Genomic DNA, 17,080 nt, shown 5'->3' with positions numbered 1-17,080 from the left:
AAATATATTGTTTCGTTGCCACCTGTCATAATTTTATACAAAAATTGCATTTTTTATGGAAACGTATAGTGAACAAATATAAAATGAGAGGGAACAAATGCCCTAATAAAAAATCAATAATATTAAACAAAAATGCATTTTTTGAATTGTCTCTAAGCCTGAAACTCATTTTAGTGCTCAACTTGTTGAAAATACTCTTCCTGAATTCACGCAGGTGGGTGGTACTGTTAATAAAGCGTGATACATTTCCTCTAATTGTTTAGAAGTCCTTCATCTTCAAATAATTTGGTCTTTTACATGTTATTTTTGGATAAATCTTTTTGTGTGTGAGTGTGTGTTTCTTTTGTTGTGTGTATTTTTATTATTATTTTTTAATTTATAGCTAGTTGTTTTTTCTTTCGGAGAGACAATATTGTCCTAATATTAACATCATTTTCTCTTGAGCAAAAGATGTTTGTGTTTGCTTTTCATGCGCCCTTTTTTTTAAATTTACGATAAACTTGACTATAAATTTGATCTTGTTAGTTTATCTTATTCATTTTTGCTTTCTTTTCAAATACTACGTAAACATCTCTAAATATGTTTCAATTGATTATGCTTTACCTATATTAAAATTTTCAAAGCACTATATAATTTCTAAATGTTATCTTGCCATGTATAAAGCCAGATACAGGACACCAATCAATACCGGTGACAATAAATTACCATTTGTTATGCTAACAAAGAAAATATTTTTGTCAAAATTTAGCACAGTTAAGACATAGTTAAAAAAGATCATTAAGTATTACTTCAATTGAGGGTTGGAATAAATTGTTCATAGGACAACTGCTTTCTTCATTACAATCGAAATGAAATTTTACAAAAGGGAAAGTGAATGATCCTAGAAATGAAGAAAATAAAAACACTGTGTACGAAAATGCGATTCATCGCACCATCTAGTAATGACAATATCATTTTGCAACCTTTCTGATATTTTTTTTAAGGATATTCTATTAGTTTGTGGTTTTGAAGCCAAATTTTTACATCAATAGATTGAATTTGGTACTGTACCATGGAAAAAAAAATGTACATCTAAAATATAAGTAGATTTATAATAAATTAAATTAAAAATTCTTTAATTGAAACTTATTACTTTAAGCTAGTACCGAAAATACCGGTATTTTACCCCAGCAAATACTGGTATTACGAAATTGTAAAATTGCTCGAAATACCAGTATTCGGTATACCAGTATTGCAGTCACTACCTGCAAGTAATAAGAAAGTACAATGTAGAATTAACTTTTTATGTGTGTCAAATTTATGAAGTATTTCTTTTGAAGGTGGTAGTTCTAATGTATGTTTGTGCAGATTTTGTAGTTTCTTATATATTTGGGCTAATATTGAGTTATAATAAAAGTTGAAATTACACTTATTTCCAGGTTTTTATGTTTTGGGTTGTTGACAACTTCCTAATGCAGAAGCATGGACGTTGGAAGCAGTCAGTCATAAATGGTAAAGTAAAGATCCATTACGAAAGGAGTGATCAAGAGTCTTGCTCAGAATCTGAAATTTTATTATCAGGCGAAGATGACCCTTTAGCAGTTGAAGTCAACTGCCAGCAAAGACATCCAATGCTCATCTCGGTCTCCTGAGTTGTCTGGTACTTCATAACCTTCTGAGATGACCTACTTAGCTTGTTGCATTTCCGAAATCATTCCATCTTGAGTTTTGAAATTTAAGTCAAAGCCGATGATAAAGAATTTATATCCTCTGCAAAGCAAGAATAGTTAATATTGATAGTTTAATTGTAAAAGGTAAAAATCAATCTTCACCAAATCAATACCTGAACACGATCCTATGTTTCCAGAGGTCAGGAAATTCTCAAAAGAGTCACAAAAATTTTGCACCTGTATTTTTTTTTATTTTTTAAAACCTTTGTTGTCGCATAAGAAAGAAATTGTAGTTTTTGTAAATATCTATTGCATAGCTTTACAAGAATCAAGTTATTATAATACAAGCGAATTATCCTTATAAAGCTGTACAATGAATGTTTACAAAAATTGAGAGGGTTTCTTTTTTATGATTACAAAGGTTTTTTTTCAAATAGTCCCGAAAAAGTACCGAAAAGGGCACTAAATTTCACTTTTGAGATTGCGTGGAAACCCTGTCATCAAACCTCTAAACTCATATTTCCGAAATTCAAATGCTGTGTATTCTGTTATTTAAAGCTTGGTTTTTAACCATAAAAAAAGCAAAATAATAGTTGCTTCAAATCATCTTCTCCAATTCATCACTTCTAATTTGAAGTTCAAAGTTTCCTCCTTATACTTTATTCACTTCATTAAGCAACTGCTTTTAGATAACTCCCACTTGAAAACTTTTTTCTTTTCAGTCAGCAATTATTTTCTTGTTTTCAGTTTCCAGTATTACTCTTAATTGATAATCTTCAGTAAAACTCTTCCTTTTTATTTATTTAAATATCCTGAAGAACTCCTAATTTTTAGCCAGATTTCGGCATGATTACAGAACAGAAAATTCACTAATATCCTAAAGACTATTTTTATAACTTTTAATCTAAATTTTTTGTGATGTCATGCTTGTTAAAAAAGTCTTCAGTTCTCTTGCTTAACCATTGTTTCCCAAAAAAGGTTTCTTTCCTAACAAAATTCCATGCTGTCTTGCGACTATCGTCTGGAACGAGAAATGAGATGCTATTTTATTAGGAATAGTTATTTTAAAAAAAAATTCAGAAATAAATTACAAAATTCATATCTTGATAAATTTGTCAAAGGTTCAGTTGAAACCTTTGAATTATTGGTAGTTTAATTTGTGGAAAGTTCCCTCAACCTTCTCAAGTGTTTGGGACCCAGTAAAATCTTACAGGAATATTCAACTTATAAGGGTCTGAGTTATCAAGAGTTGACTATATTTAGCTTTGGAATCCTGTTTCACAACCAAAATCATAATTTATAAGCAAAAAAGAAATATTTCAGAATTGTAAAAAATAGATTCTTTATGTTCTTATTTCAACTGAAACTAGAAAATCACTCAACAAGATATGACTGGTAAAAAATTGCTTCTACATTTAAATGAAGCAATTGCTTGTGTTGGTGATATTTTGTAGTCGAAATTTTAACCCTAACTCCAGTGGATTAACTCTAAACTCCAGTAGATAACGTTCATTGTTGACCACTTTTTCATTTCTTCATTCCCCTGAAATGACAGTCTTACCAGTAAAACAGTTAAGTTACCGGATCCAGTTCAGCTTTGTCACAATGTTTAAACATTACAAAACATATTATCAAATTATCATGCCATTCCACAAGTTTTATTGTGGATGACATCACAGGAGTATTACTCGATCATTGGCTATTATATGTATGAGGATATTTGTTTTCAACGCAAAGGGAATTTTGTTCATGCAACAAGCTGATCATTCTATCTCAAAGGGTTATGCCATGTACTTCCTATTTCTAACCAAAGCATATCTTCATAACCAAAGAATAATTCCCTCACAGCACTCAGTGGTCCAAGAAGATATGTCGTCCTTCATTGTTAACAAGTTAGTGATTGGGTGCTGGAGATTTTCTGTGGTAATCCTGCATTTTCAAAATTAGAAGCATAAAATGAGCTTGTGTTCTATGTCACTTTTGTTCCTGAAATATATTTAGTTTTCTTTTTATTTTTTTTAAAAATTAAACATCATTTAGTTTTTTTGTTTTTTAGTGGTTAGTACTGTACAAAGCAGAAATTTTATGTGTAACCAAACATTTTTAGTGAATTAACAAATAGGATTGACTTCCATAGAATCTTTGTGGTACAGTTATTGGAGTTTTTTTTTTTTTTTTTGAAAAGTATTAGCACCAGGAAAACAAATTTGGGTGTTAAAAGCATTTTGCAAAGATTTAAAATCAACAACAACTTGTTTTACAGGAAAAGTAATAACTTCATTGTTTATAACAATTACTAATGTGTTGTGCCTTTTGTGGAGGATCCTGCAAAGTCACAAAAAAAAAAAAAAGATAAGCTTTTATATAAATTCATTTTTGTGCTGTAAATTCTTAAAAAGCTGTCTTTTTTTTTTTCCTTTTTCTTTTTTTCTGGAGAAATTGCAGCTGTGCTTTTGCTATAAAAAAATGCCCATTTGTTAGTAAAATCCAGAAACATTATCAAATTGATGCATATTAATATTTACTAATTTTGATACTGTGGTGCCTGAGTAATCTTAATATATAAAAATCTTCTGTGCGGACGTTTGTCACCATAAGTCTTTTAAACGGCTGGACCGATTTTGATCAAATTTTTTGTGTGTAATTAAGTTGTGGCAAGCATGGTTTCGAAGTGCGATGGATCGAATTGGAAACGTTTTTGTTAATTAATTTAAGCATTGGATGATTATATCTCCCAAAAGATTAATATTTATTTTAACCTATTGTTGAGCGAGAATTGAAATAAATATTTAACCCATTGCCAAAGGACAATAAGAAAGCCAGTTCTGCTTTTCATAATGAAATTTCCTAGGGTGATATGTCAATTGAGAATAGATGAAATGTAGAGGGAGAGAGTGAAGCCTTCATTTCTCTTGAAAGCAACGATTTTAGGTTTCGAGATATATTTTAAAGTAAAGTACTGGAAGGTTCACGCAAAACGCGTGTTCTGTCGTTGTAGTTGAACCATGTGACCAAATTGGTGCTTTAGGTTTTCCTAATCAAATGATCAGAAAGTACCGTACCTAGCAACATTTGTTTCTTGGCTCAAATCCATCTGAATTTTGGCACCAATTTCAAGAATACTTTTAGGATTATCAAAGTAATTAGTACATTATTAAAGGAAAAGATAATGGAATTTAAAGACGAAATGAATTTTATTTTCGTCCAGATAAATTACAACAGGGTAATTCTGTACACAAAAGATCAGTTCAGTGGAAGATCTTCATCTTAGGTGGGAAAAAACAAATTACGCAATATATGAAGTTTTCGTTCACTGATCGGCTGAATTACAGTAAAGTGGTGGCTTGGTGACTTAGGCTATATAAACAATAGAGCTGCGTGATCATTTGTTTACATTTTTAAAGCTACTGTTAATGTAATTTATTGTATTTTTTGTGTTTGGTGAAATATTTCAAATTGCAAAGAATTGTTTTTCCTTTTTAAAGAGTTTTTAGTCATTTTAGTTGAATTTTATATTGGGGTGGGGGGGGGGGGGCTGAGTGATTTTCGCTTATTCAGGGAACTGTTTTTACCTTTTTAATTTTTTTAAACGATATCCTTTCGATTGTTTTATTCTTTTCCATATGGGGGATGTTGCAGTGGGATTTAACGTTTGTTCTAGATGGGTAGTTAGTTTTTTCCTCTTAATACCTGAGGACGCTTTTTATCCTTTGAGTATGGCTGAAGGAACAAGCCATCAAGTACGATTAAAAAATAGTTAATAAAACAAAGACTCAGCGGGCATTAGATAAATCAGGTTGTAATAAATATACGCATTCTGTTACCAAGCAGCTTGAAACATTTTCTTTTACTTATTTTTTTCAACTAAACGGTTCAAACACTTAATATTTTATTGAAATTTTTTAACTTCTCAATTTACAAAGTTTGAACAGAACAACGTCTGTCGGGTCCTCTAGTATTTTATAAAAGTGAACTTTTATCTATTTATGAATTGCTTAATGTTTCACTTCTAGTTTCTTTTAAGTGTTAGCTTCAATTAAGATTAGAAAAAATATTTTTGGGAGATGCAAAATATTCATTGTAGCTTCAGTTATTTATTTCATCTTATTATGCTAACATAATTTTAGATTCAAGGACAGAAAATTGTGTTGCCTCATTAAGAAACAATTGTTTACTACCAAAAAAAAAAAAAGTAATAATGATACTAAAATGAAAGCTCATGTTATTTAAATGTTTGAACATTAAGTTTTTACTAAATACTTACTTCAAGAGAGTGGTTTGCTAACAGTGGGGTTTTTTTTTAATGAAATTGATGTAGAATATTAATTTAATTTTTAGAAAGTTTTGGTCTTCACATTAACTGCTTCCCATGTTCCAGTTGAGCAGTTATTTACATCATTGTCAAGGCTCACACATATCACTGTATGAGAAAACCATGATGGTTGAATTTACACCCAAGTGTTGAGCATTTCTCTTTCTCATGGACATCTCACTACCGCCATAATGGTTGCAGATTATATTGTTGTTATCTGAGATATAAATATCCCCTTTTGGTTTCCCATCCATAATCAGCATCTGACTTCAATCTTCAGATTTATTGCATCATTTTGCCATGTCATGATTTCATATAATGTGCTTTCAATATGTATTTTGAGAGCACATTATATTAAAACAATCATATTGAAGAGCTGACTTTGTTCTTAACCTTTTCTATAATTTAGTGATTTTTCTTTTATACAAAACTAACCCCGTACAGCATCAGCATCTGATTTTGAACTACAGAAATCCCCTCAACAGTGCCCTCAGATTGTGTTGCAGCCTCCATGTTTGCAAATGGATACAAAATATTTTTACTGTTAAAATGCATTCCAACATAAACGCTTATGAGCAAATTTTTATATTGCTTTCAGCAATGCCTGCATGTCAACTTTCACAGATTTGGCTTAAAAATTACTCAAATCAGCTGTTTTTGCACATCAGTCTCTATTTTTTATTCCTTTCAAAATCCGATTGCATCCACCTCTATAAAACATGCCCAATTTTGTTTAAAATGTCATTCTACCTCTTTGGCATAACTAATTTTGTATTTGACATTATTTTTAACTCAACTTCCATTTCATGTTCCGTGGCAGAGAACTTGCAAGCTCTGCATTTTCTTTGCCACATCCACTCATTAATTTCAATCCAGTTGTATCTGAGTTGTTTGAAGCATACCACTCATAACAATTTAGAATTGATTGAAGGGGGGGGGGGGAGAGAATACAAAATTTTGTGGTACTGCAAAAGTTTTCTGAAATCTGTTATCTGTCCCAAATTCAGTTAATTAAAGTGTAAACTGTTCATTTTTTTTTAAATACTAACAACATTTTTTAACTTGTTTGAATAATCCAATGCTGACACTTCTCTGAACAACTACCTCCAGCCTTTTTATTTTTCAAAAAGCAGGTAGCCACTCCTGAGAAGTTTCACTATATTTTTTAATTATTCTTTGAGCTATCAAAAAATGGAAAAGATATGGAAATAAAAAGTTTGCTTGAAATTGGAACTATGTTTTGGCCATTTTACCGCCTTTTTCCTTACTTACTTGCCTAGTTTTTGAAGCCCCTAAAATGGGCGTTTCCTTTCTTTATGCCAATACCTTTCAGATCAACTCCCAATTTTGTGCCTCAAAATCCCTCACAAAACCATTTGTTCCTTGCTACCCCACTGTATTATTAAAATTTGTGAAAACATTTTTATGTGAAGTTTTCTTGTTATTAACTAAATTTTCCTATTTGTGTACATTTATTTTTAAATTTTAGTTTTGTGATTAAAAAAAGTAGCAGAACATTTTGCTTCCAAAAGTAAATGTTGTAAAGAAATATATATATATTTTAGTTATCCTTCTTGTTTTATACTTACTGAAAAACAGTACTGTAAAATACTGATTAGAACAGTGGTTCCCAACCCAAAGATGTCTACAGACTACTCAGCTTGAAATAGAATTACCATAAGCTAACCATTGTATTATTACATACAACTAATCATTTGAAACTAAATTCAGAAGTGACATTCCTATTTTTTCAAAAACAAGCTACAGTATAACCCCGATTTAAGGATTGTCAAGGGACTGGGAAAAGTTATTTTTAAATCAAGGACATCGCTAAATCGAGGAGCATAGACATTTAATGCAGTTAAATCAGGACCAGTGAAATGTATCATTAAATTGAGGAAATCGTTAAATCGAAGTTATGCTGTATTATCAATTAAGGAACTATTACAATTAACAGCACAGTCACATAAACACAAACTGCAGATTGTCTTTGCGTAGCCCACAAACCTAGCTATGAAGTTCCACCTGTTTTAATGGTGTTGCAAGCTTCCTCTCTACGTCATAAAAAAAATATCATTATGTGTTATGGTATGTTCTAATAATTATGTCAAAGATTATATCTGACATGATTCATCAGAACAAATGTATTTACGTCTTATTTAACAAAATTCATAATTTTGATTTAATTACGGAAAAAGATTACTTTTTTATAAGTTATCATGGACTCTCCCACGGACCAACCCCAAGACCCTCATGGACTGCTTTTGGTCAAGGGACCACTTGTTGGGAACCACTGGTTTATACCCAATGAACTTTAATATTTTTGCAATTGCTTGTTTGAATGTCATGCAGTGGCGCCGGAAAAGGGGGAAGGAATACCCCCCCCCACACATGCATTGGTTTTAACATAAATGCGTATTCTACTGCAGTAGTTTAAACATATAAAAGGACTCTTTTGATCAAAAAACTCCCTCCAGAAGGTTTTTCTGACTGTGCTAATGATGTCGTGAAAATATAAACAAGTTGTGTAAACTGAAAGCTATAATCATCTTGTACAAAAATATTATGACAAGTTTGATTTTATCAGTCAAATAAGATTATTTTTATACAGTGAAACCTGTGTATAACAATACTGTCTATAACAATAAACCTGTCTACAGCGATATTTTCCTTGGTCCCAGCAAAATTTTAGCATAGATAATCAAACTGTCTATAACAATAACCTGTCTGTAGCAATATTTTTTTAGGTCCCAACAGTATCGTTGTAAACAGGTTTTACTGTACCTAAAATTTTGATGTATCATTCTACTTTTTTGTTGCAAAATGGACAATTTTAAAATTTCTGCTTTATACAGTTGTTTTGCATTGTTCAAAGGAAAAAAAATCAGTTGGTTTGATTCAAAAAAGAAAAAAAAAACATTATACTGACATCAATGAAATAAAATATTTTTGCTATTCATTATGTACAGTGATAATTTTAAACACAATATTTTTAAACTCGAAATCACATCTGTCCAATTTTTATTGTAGATGGTTATTAAAATCATTATTTTCTCTCATATTGAAAACTTCAGTTCAGCCTTCATTTAATAAAATTCTGTGGTATATGTTTTGTAATAAGTCTATTAAATTAGGAGTGCCTAAACTATGAAAAAATATAAAGCATATTGCTGGAAAATTTAAATTATATCTTCGTTCACGGCCTGTTGTTGTTAAGTTCTTTAGTATTTGTTGTGTAGTGAACCTTTTGAGCTTTCCTGACTTTATTTGTGTCAAATTGATATTTTCCTTATGTCAAATTGAAGTTTTTAATTCAACTGAAATTGCACTATAAGCAAAAGTGTGAAAAAGTTAGACTACATTTGCAATCCTTTGTGTATCTTGGTGAATCACATTAATTGATCCTTACAATTATAAGAGTTATTTTGCATTTAAAATGTCCTTGAATATGAGAAGAAGGGTTCAGAAAAAAAAAGAATCATATTTTTGGAACTGTTTGTCAAGTTGTATCTCATTGTTATATGCCAAAAGAAAGAAAGAAAAGAAAGAAATTGTCCTTAATGAAAATTTTGTTAGAGCTATCATTTATGTACACCGAAAATAAATGAAGTTTTAGAAACTGATAAATAAATAGTGACAAATGCATTAAAAATATATATCTAAAGTAGAAAAGTTTTTGATAAATTATTGAAAATCTGTATTAAAAGAATGATTAAGAAATTTTTAACATTGCTGCAAAAATGTTAATTTAATCGCATAATTATTTATTAAATTTGTTTCAATCATATGTGATACTTATTTTGAAAGCTGGAGTTAATATTTTTTTGAAGTGCCCTTTAAACCCCTTCATCAAGATTTTTTTTTCAAGGAAACTGGTTTAAAATGTCCCCCCCCCCCCCCTTGTTGTGACAGAAAATGAATGGATAGACATAGTTTGTTATTATTTGCGATTTCAGTTATGAGAAAGACTGGGGGGGGGGGGGGAGTGAAAGCATCAAATTCAAAGAAAACATTGCTGGTTTATTTATAATTTTAAAATCCAACTGTCATACTTAAAGCGTAAGGATCGCTGAAAATTCAGTTTGACAATAAAAATAGATGTACAGGAAATCCTGTTACAACAAACTTCAAGGGACTGCAAATTATGTTCGTTGTAACGGAATTTAAGTAACGTAATGGAAATTAAATGGGTACTGAAAATTTATTTCGTTGAAACAGATATTTTGTTGTATTGGTGTTCGTTGTAACAGGATTTCACTGTATTACCTTTTCCTTTACAAGAGAAATCATGGTCTACAAAAGACAAATGCTGCATAGTTGTGCCATCCATGGTAAATTTGTTCAGTAATAATATGTAGCCTATCTATTTTTACTAGATGGAACTCCTAACTTACATTAGAAATGAAATAAAGTGAAATAAAAGAATGTTCGCAGTCAAACCCGAGCGGTGGTGCAAATTTGCCGGGTAACCTTCGCTCATGTCGGTCATGGACAAATGTGTTGAGTGGTTGATTTTGAAATGTTACTTTATTCTGCCACCCCTTTAAGGGAGGAATAGTGAGTAAATAAAAAGGATTCTCGGTCAATTTTCAGTTTAACTCTAAGATGTTTGTCACAACAAGTAACACTCGAAGAACATTGAATCTTTCATAATAAAAAGAAATTTATGTTTTTAAATAAATGCTCATTCCTGAAGTCAAGCTCCTTCTAGGAATTTCGAAAAATAAATGAATTTGTTATTGAAAAATTTATGAAATAAAGGCTTTACTGTTCATTTAAATGTTTTTCAATATTTTAAAGAGCATAAACTTCTTGTGATAAGTCAAAATGTGAGATTGAAAGCAGAAAATTTTAAATTACTTAATCTTTTTGTGTTGCTTAGATTTTAGTTATAAATATTGATTTTTTTTCTTGTGATAATTTGTAATGTAAATATATTTTTCCCCCTTTCTAAGTTAGTGTATCTGTTTTTAACATGTTATTTATCATTTCATGTATTTTGCTTTTAATTAATACTGACTTTTTTGTATTTATGTATTTATTTAAAGATATTTGCTATCATAAATCAATAGTTTTCTCTGAAATCAACAAAAGTTATGTGATTAATTTTTTAATGTATATAATGTGTGATGCTTTTATCACATCTGAAAAATGTGCTAATAAATTTCCAATTGTAGAAATTGTTTATTAAACTGTGCATTTTAAAAGAATTATTCAATTCAATGAATTAGTCATTAAATATTTTTATATTAAAATGCTGTAAACATGCCCTTTGTTTTTAAATTCCATTTTGCTCATCACTGAGACTTACACTGAAATCAAATTAAATTTGATATTTTCAAAGATAGAATGAAACAATTTGGTGCAAATCTTCTTTAAAATTTGAAATTTGTAACTAAAATATTTGATAGCAATATGTTAATGCATTTCATTTTTTGTTTTGTATATTCTCATTAAAGTCCTAATTGTTTCAGTTGTGTGTTATGCATCTGTTTTGTTTTACTTATATATTTTTATTCAATTGGTATTCTTGCAGAATTTAAACCCCTCCCCCCGTTAAGGGCGGACTGGATGCCCAAGACGGCGTAGAAAAAAAAAAAACAAGATGAAACAGGTCTTGGTGAGGGTGCAAAAAAAAAAGGAAAACGCACACATTCAAGGACGCAAATAAAATAAAAACAAACGAAGGCGCAAAGATAAACGGAAGGAGCTCAGGTTAGAGAGGGCACAAAAAAAGAAAAGCTAAAAAGTCTGTGATGGTACAATATTTTAGACAAAAAATTACTTAATGTCTGCAATGACAACCGATCAATACTACGATCAGATACAGGCCCTATATGCTTTCAGCAATGGAAGCACCACTGCGAGAATTGGAGGGGGGGGGGGGGGGGAGGTCCCTAAGAGACTACTTTTGAGGGGCGATGAGATGTTCAATTTTTTCCCCCGTGTTGGTTTGCATTGCTTTTCTACAGACAAAGGTTAAGTACTTTCTAACAGCTCCACCCCCCCTTCAGAATTATGTAGTTCTTGGTGTCCCAGGTTCCACATTCATATGCAAGAGTTCCTTTATTTTGTAGGAAGCAATCGCAAGTTGGTATACAATCGTAAGTTTGTATGTTAAGTCTAGATTATCAAATAAAACGTGTTTCTCTAGCTATAATGAATATGCCGAATAGAATAAATTCCCGCAGGTTGGACCGTTGCTTGACTAGCAGAACAGGCCACTCCCATCTGGCTACGGACCTGCAACAAGAAAGTCTCCTGGAACACATGTACTGGGAAATTAGGGACTTCCTGGGATTCCAAAATGTATATATCTACTTGTAGGCAATCTTAGGAAGATGATTTTGTGAGAAGTCCCCCCCCCCCTTTTCCCCCTTTTTTGAGCAATCGCTATTGTTTATTGTTATTACTTGACACTTTTGAATTCCTATGATTTTATTTTCCCCTCTTCTTCACCACCGTCGGCCGGCCGCCTCACGATGCTGCTCCTCTAGCGAAAACCATCTCCAGGTGTGCGTCACTTACTTGCCTACATTAACACCTACACACACACATACACTTACACACGCATACATACACATCCACACACAAACACGCCTACATGGTCACACCACACACACACACACTCGTGATTGCGAAAAACATAATTTGAATTCAAGATGTCAAAGTTCAAATTATTTTTTTTCTCAAAACTTTTTTCTGAGACTGGTTTGCCACTCATAACATACTAGGACCAGTCTAGCTGGGCCCAGAGCCTGTTGCTGGTCGTCACTTTTGTATTTGTATTTGTAACCGGCGTCTTCTGGTAACTGGTGCAACGCGCCTGGTTAAACACCAGTGAACCACGGTCAACAACCGGTAAGTCTATTCGAACACGACCGTACTTTTTTTCATTGGCCCATTGAGTCTGAATTAACTGGTAACTCTTTCGAACAAGGTTGCCGCAAATTTCCCTGTAAAAATCGCCAGGATTTTGCTGTAATTAATGTCCGCCTAATTTTTGATAGGAAAATTTATAAATTTTGCCACTGAGCTGAAAGAACCTGTGGGCGCTATCATAATCTTAACTGAAGTGCATCAGCCAAGAAACATCTAAACGTATCGTTAATTGCATAATAATAAGAAAACATTCGGAGCGGTGAGTGTTATCAAGATAAGTAATTTTGTGTTTTCCTATGCTCTAAAACATGGCTTTGCGTGTGCAATTTGAGAATAATAATGAAGTTGGTGTATTTTCGAAATTAACTAACACATACTGTCTTGTAGCCATCGGTGGCTCAGAAAATTTTTACAGTATCTTTGAAGGCGAGTTATCCGACACTATACCGGTTATTCATACATCAATTGCTGGTTGCCGAATCATTGGCCGACTAGTTGTAGGTAACAGGAATGGTTTGCTAGTTCCCAACTCTACAACTGATCAAGAACTTCAGCATCTGCGGAACTCATTACCAGAAAATGTTAAAATACAAAGAGTTGAAGAGCGTTTGTCAGCTTTGGGCAATGTTATCGCTTGTAATGATTATGTAGCCTTGACACACCCAGATCTTGACAAGGAAACTGAAGAAATTTTAACCGATACATTAAAAGTAGAAATTTTCAGACAGTCAATCGCCGACAACGTGCTAGTTGGCAGTTACTGCGCATTAAGCAACCAGGGTGGTCTCGTTCACCCGAAAACAACCGTTGAGGATCAACATGAACTATCATCTCTGTTGCAAGTCCCTATAGTTGCTGGATCCGTAAATCGTGGCAGCGATGTCATCGGTGCTGGAATGGTAGTTAATGACTGGTGTGCGTTCTGTGGAATGGATACGACTAGTACAGAAATTTCTGTCATTGAAAGCATCTTTAAGCTAGGTGACACAGTAGGTTCTACTATAACAGCTGAAATGAGGGCTTCCTTAATAGAAAGCATGGCTTAAAAAGATCCTACTTTCTGAAATAATGTTACCATCAAATAAATGATTTTTTTCCCACTGTATTATTGATTTTTTCTAACATCCAATATTTTGTATTAAAAAAATTCATCTTTCTTATGTTCAAAATTTGAGGTACTTCTTTACATGATTATATTCTTACAAAATTCAATAGAAGAAGCATATCCAGACAACTATTTCTATGCCTCATATGGCAAATTGCTTTTTTTTTTTTAAATATTGACTCAATCATCTTATTTCTAAAGTCATTTTATTTGGGGATATTTTTTTGATGGGATCGTACTTTAAGCGTTTTTTTTTTTCTTTCTAAAAGCTTTTAAGAGAAGATTGCCTAAAACATGATGTACACGACATTATTCTTTAAAGTAATATTTGGTTAAAACTCAAGTAAATTATTCAAAGAAATGCTGCAAAAGAACAGCAATGTTTTCATCCCCATGAAATATAGTTGTAAAGTCAACCTTTAAATTTACTACGGGTCCCCTTCTGTTAATAAAGGCGTTCCATCTTTCTCATGTATGGGCTATGGGGAGGGGAGGAGAGACACCTGTTGGCCTGAACCTGAAGAGGGCCCAATATTGAGGCAAACAATATGGAGGGGCTCCCAAAATTTCTGCGCAGGCCCCTGCTCATGTACAATTATTTCAAAATATCTTCAAGAAGCTGCTTGAGGATAAAAACTTCTGAACATACTGTTATTGTATATTCAGTAAATTACCGCCCAATAGCCAGGGCTAAAGCAGAAATACGTGAAATACACCGACAGCTCAGTCATTTCCAGCTGAGGACTGCAGTTTCGTGCTTATTAGCACTCATCAGCCCGGCATAGGAAAGTGACTGGGTTGGAGATGGAAAACCTCTTAAGGAAGCCAAGAGTGCGAAACAAACTGGTAGCTAATATGGAATTAGCAGACCAGACGAGTGACCGAAGCAATGGTTCGGTTCAACTCGAAGATTGAACGCAAAGCAAGGTATATTCAGTAAATTACACCCATTAGCCAGGGTTAAAGCAGAAATACGTGAAATACACCGCCAGCTCAGTCATTTGCAGCCTAATTCTGGTCTGCTAATTCCATATTAGCTACCAGTTTGTTTCGCACTCTTGGCAGGGATCTGTCCAGGATTTTTCACAGGGTCCGTTTTTTGTGAAAAATCAAATAATTTTGTGAAAAATGAATTAATTTTGTGAAAAAACAAATATTTTGGTTTTTTTTTTTTTTTTTTTTTTGTTAAAACGAAATTTTAGAATTTAGAGATGACACAAACTGTATCAATTAAACTTAAAGTTGAGTGTTTTCCTCTTCTATGTCGAGAATATCATTCTGGATTGTTTTTTATATCGTTCTGGATATTTGGTGGGAGGGGGGCATCGCTCTCTTAAGTATCAATATTTATCTACCATTCTACATTATGTTAAATTATACTAGAAACATTTCTGTAGAGCATTTAAAATATTTGTAACAAAAAAATAAATAAATAAAATAAAATTCAGACAAGGGTTCAGCATTTTTAACTTTTTGACCCAAGATACTCTTAAAGAGCACAGAATTTCGTTTAAAACTTATAAATTCCGTGATTTTAACAAAAATAAAAAGATATTTTAATTGTTTACCTTTTTACAAAGCGTACTAAACATCAAAAAATTCGAAAAATCGGATTCCCATAGTGGATGCAAAGAGATCGCAATTCTCAAAGTAAAGGCATCAAAAGTATAAAAACGGCTTGTAAAAGAAATATTTTTTATTAAATTATTTTAAAATTGCATTTTAGAGTCCTATGATAAACATTTCATTAATATCTGTATACACGGTTGAAGCAAAAAAATAAATAAATAAATAAACCATCTATATCTATCCTCATAAAAGGGAATGGAATTTTGCTTTAAAAACATGAAATGAGAGATCTAACAAAAATAAAAAGACTTTTCATTTATTTGCATCCCAATAAAGCGAAGTTAGCTTGAAAAAAGAACAAAATATGATTCTCATATCGGATGTTAAAGGATTGCATTTTTCAAAGTGTAGACATCTAAAGAAAAAAAAAACGGTAATTAAAAGAGTTTATTTAAAGTTAATCATCCTTGTTAGCATCGAAAAATCAAAACCCATATAATTTTCTCCCAAAATAATAGTTAAACATCGCACCGCACCTTAAAAACGCAAATATTGACAAGCTGGTAAAATGAGAATTTTTTTGTACTCAAGTCATTATAAAGGTTCAACGCCAGACTCTAAGTGGTGATAATTTTTGAGTTGGTAACACTATCTGAAGCGATCATATTTTCCCCCACCCCTTACTATCCTTTTGCAGTTTTAAGTTCATTTCGCAGATATATATTATTATTGTTTAATTAAATCATGAGCGAGGAGAAAAGTGCTTACCAACGCCTTTTCAGAAAAGTTTACAACACCGCTACTAATTAGCTGTGATAAAACAAACAACAATCATTATATTTATTTGCAGAGTGCCAGTGTTTTTTTTTTTTTTTTTGCAAAATTAGACGATTTTGTATAAGTCTGATCCCTTTAATTTGACTTCAGAAAAGGTTCCAAAAATTATCGGTTTATACAAAAAAATATGCGTTATTTTGCTTTCACATTTGCTCTTTCAATAAACAATTTGTGAAAGATCCGATCTTGTTTATCAGAATTTTGTGAAGGGTCCGTTTTGGTTGATCGGAATTTTGTGAGAGGTCCGTTTTGGTTGATTGGAATTTTGTGAAGGGTCCGTTGACGGACCCAAATATCCTCTGGCCAGACCCCTGCTTGGCTTCCTTAAGAGGTTTTCCATTTCCAGCTCAGTCACTTTCCTATGCCGGGCTGATGAGTGCTAATAAGCACGAAACTGCAGTCCTCGGCTGGAAATGACCGAGCTGGCGGTGTATTTCACGTATACTGTTATTGTGTTATAATTCGTTTAAGATACATAATTTTTCTTTCATTTGTAAATATGTTATAGATTTAATAAATATTTTGTTTTTCTAGAATATTTAACTAAATCAACTGTGGCTCTATAGGGGACTCGGATCTAGTACATAACACCATCAATTCTCGACTCTTCTGGGGCAAAATTCAAGTTATCGAGGATGGGATTAACTTTCACTTGTTACTCTTACAATTCCGCACACATACGATATGAACTGCTCGACATTGAAAATACAACACCAAGAAGTAATG

General features: G+C 32.2%; 2 protein-coding genes across 2 annotated transcripts in view; both read left to right on the top strand.

Annotated features, from left to right (window-relative positions):
- The window catches only part of LOC129233761 (store-operated calcium entry regulator STIMATE-like), a 37,609-nt gene extending 35,978 nt beyond the window's left edge, over positions 1-1,631 (top strand). The window contains exon 7 of the mRNA XM_054867740.1: positions 1,419-1,631. Within this exon, the coding sequence (XP_054723715.1) occupies positions 1,419-1,631 (213 nt within the window). The remainder of the gene's footprint in view (positions 1-1,418) is intronic.
- An 11,442-nt stretch (positions 1,632-13,073) lies between these two features.
- LOC129233759 (eukaryotic translation initiation factor 6-like) lies at positions 13,074-13,948 on the top strand. The gene has a single exon (XM_054867739.1). The coding sequence runs from the start codon at positions 13,152-13,154 to the stop codon at positions 13,887-13,889; it is 738 nt and encodes a 245-aa protein (XP_054723714.1). The 5' UTR covers positions 13,074-13,151; the 3' UTR covers positions 13,890-13,948.
- Positions 13,949-17,080: the final 3,132 nt, after the last annotated feature.

This window comes from Uloborus diversus, unplaced genomic scaffold (assembly GCF_026930045.1).
Source record: "Uloborus diversus isolate 005 unplaced genomic scaffold, Udiv.v.3.1 scaffold_701, whole genome shotgun sequence".
NCBI lineage: Eukaryota > Metazoa > Arthropoda > Arachnida > Araneae > Uloboridae > Uloborus > Uloborus diversus.
Note: the sequence above shows the minus strand (reverse complement) of the source record. Positions and strands in the feature narration are given on the sequence as shown.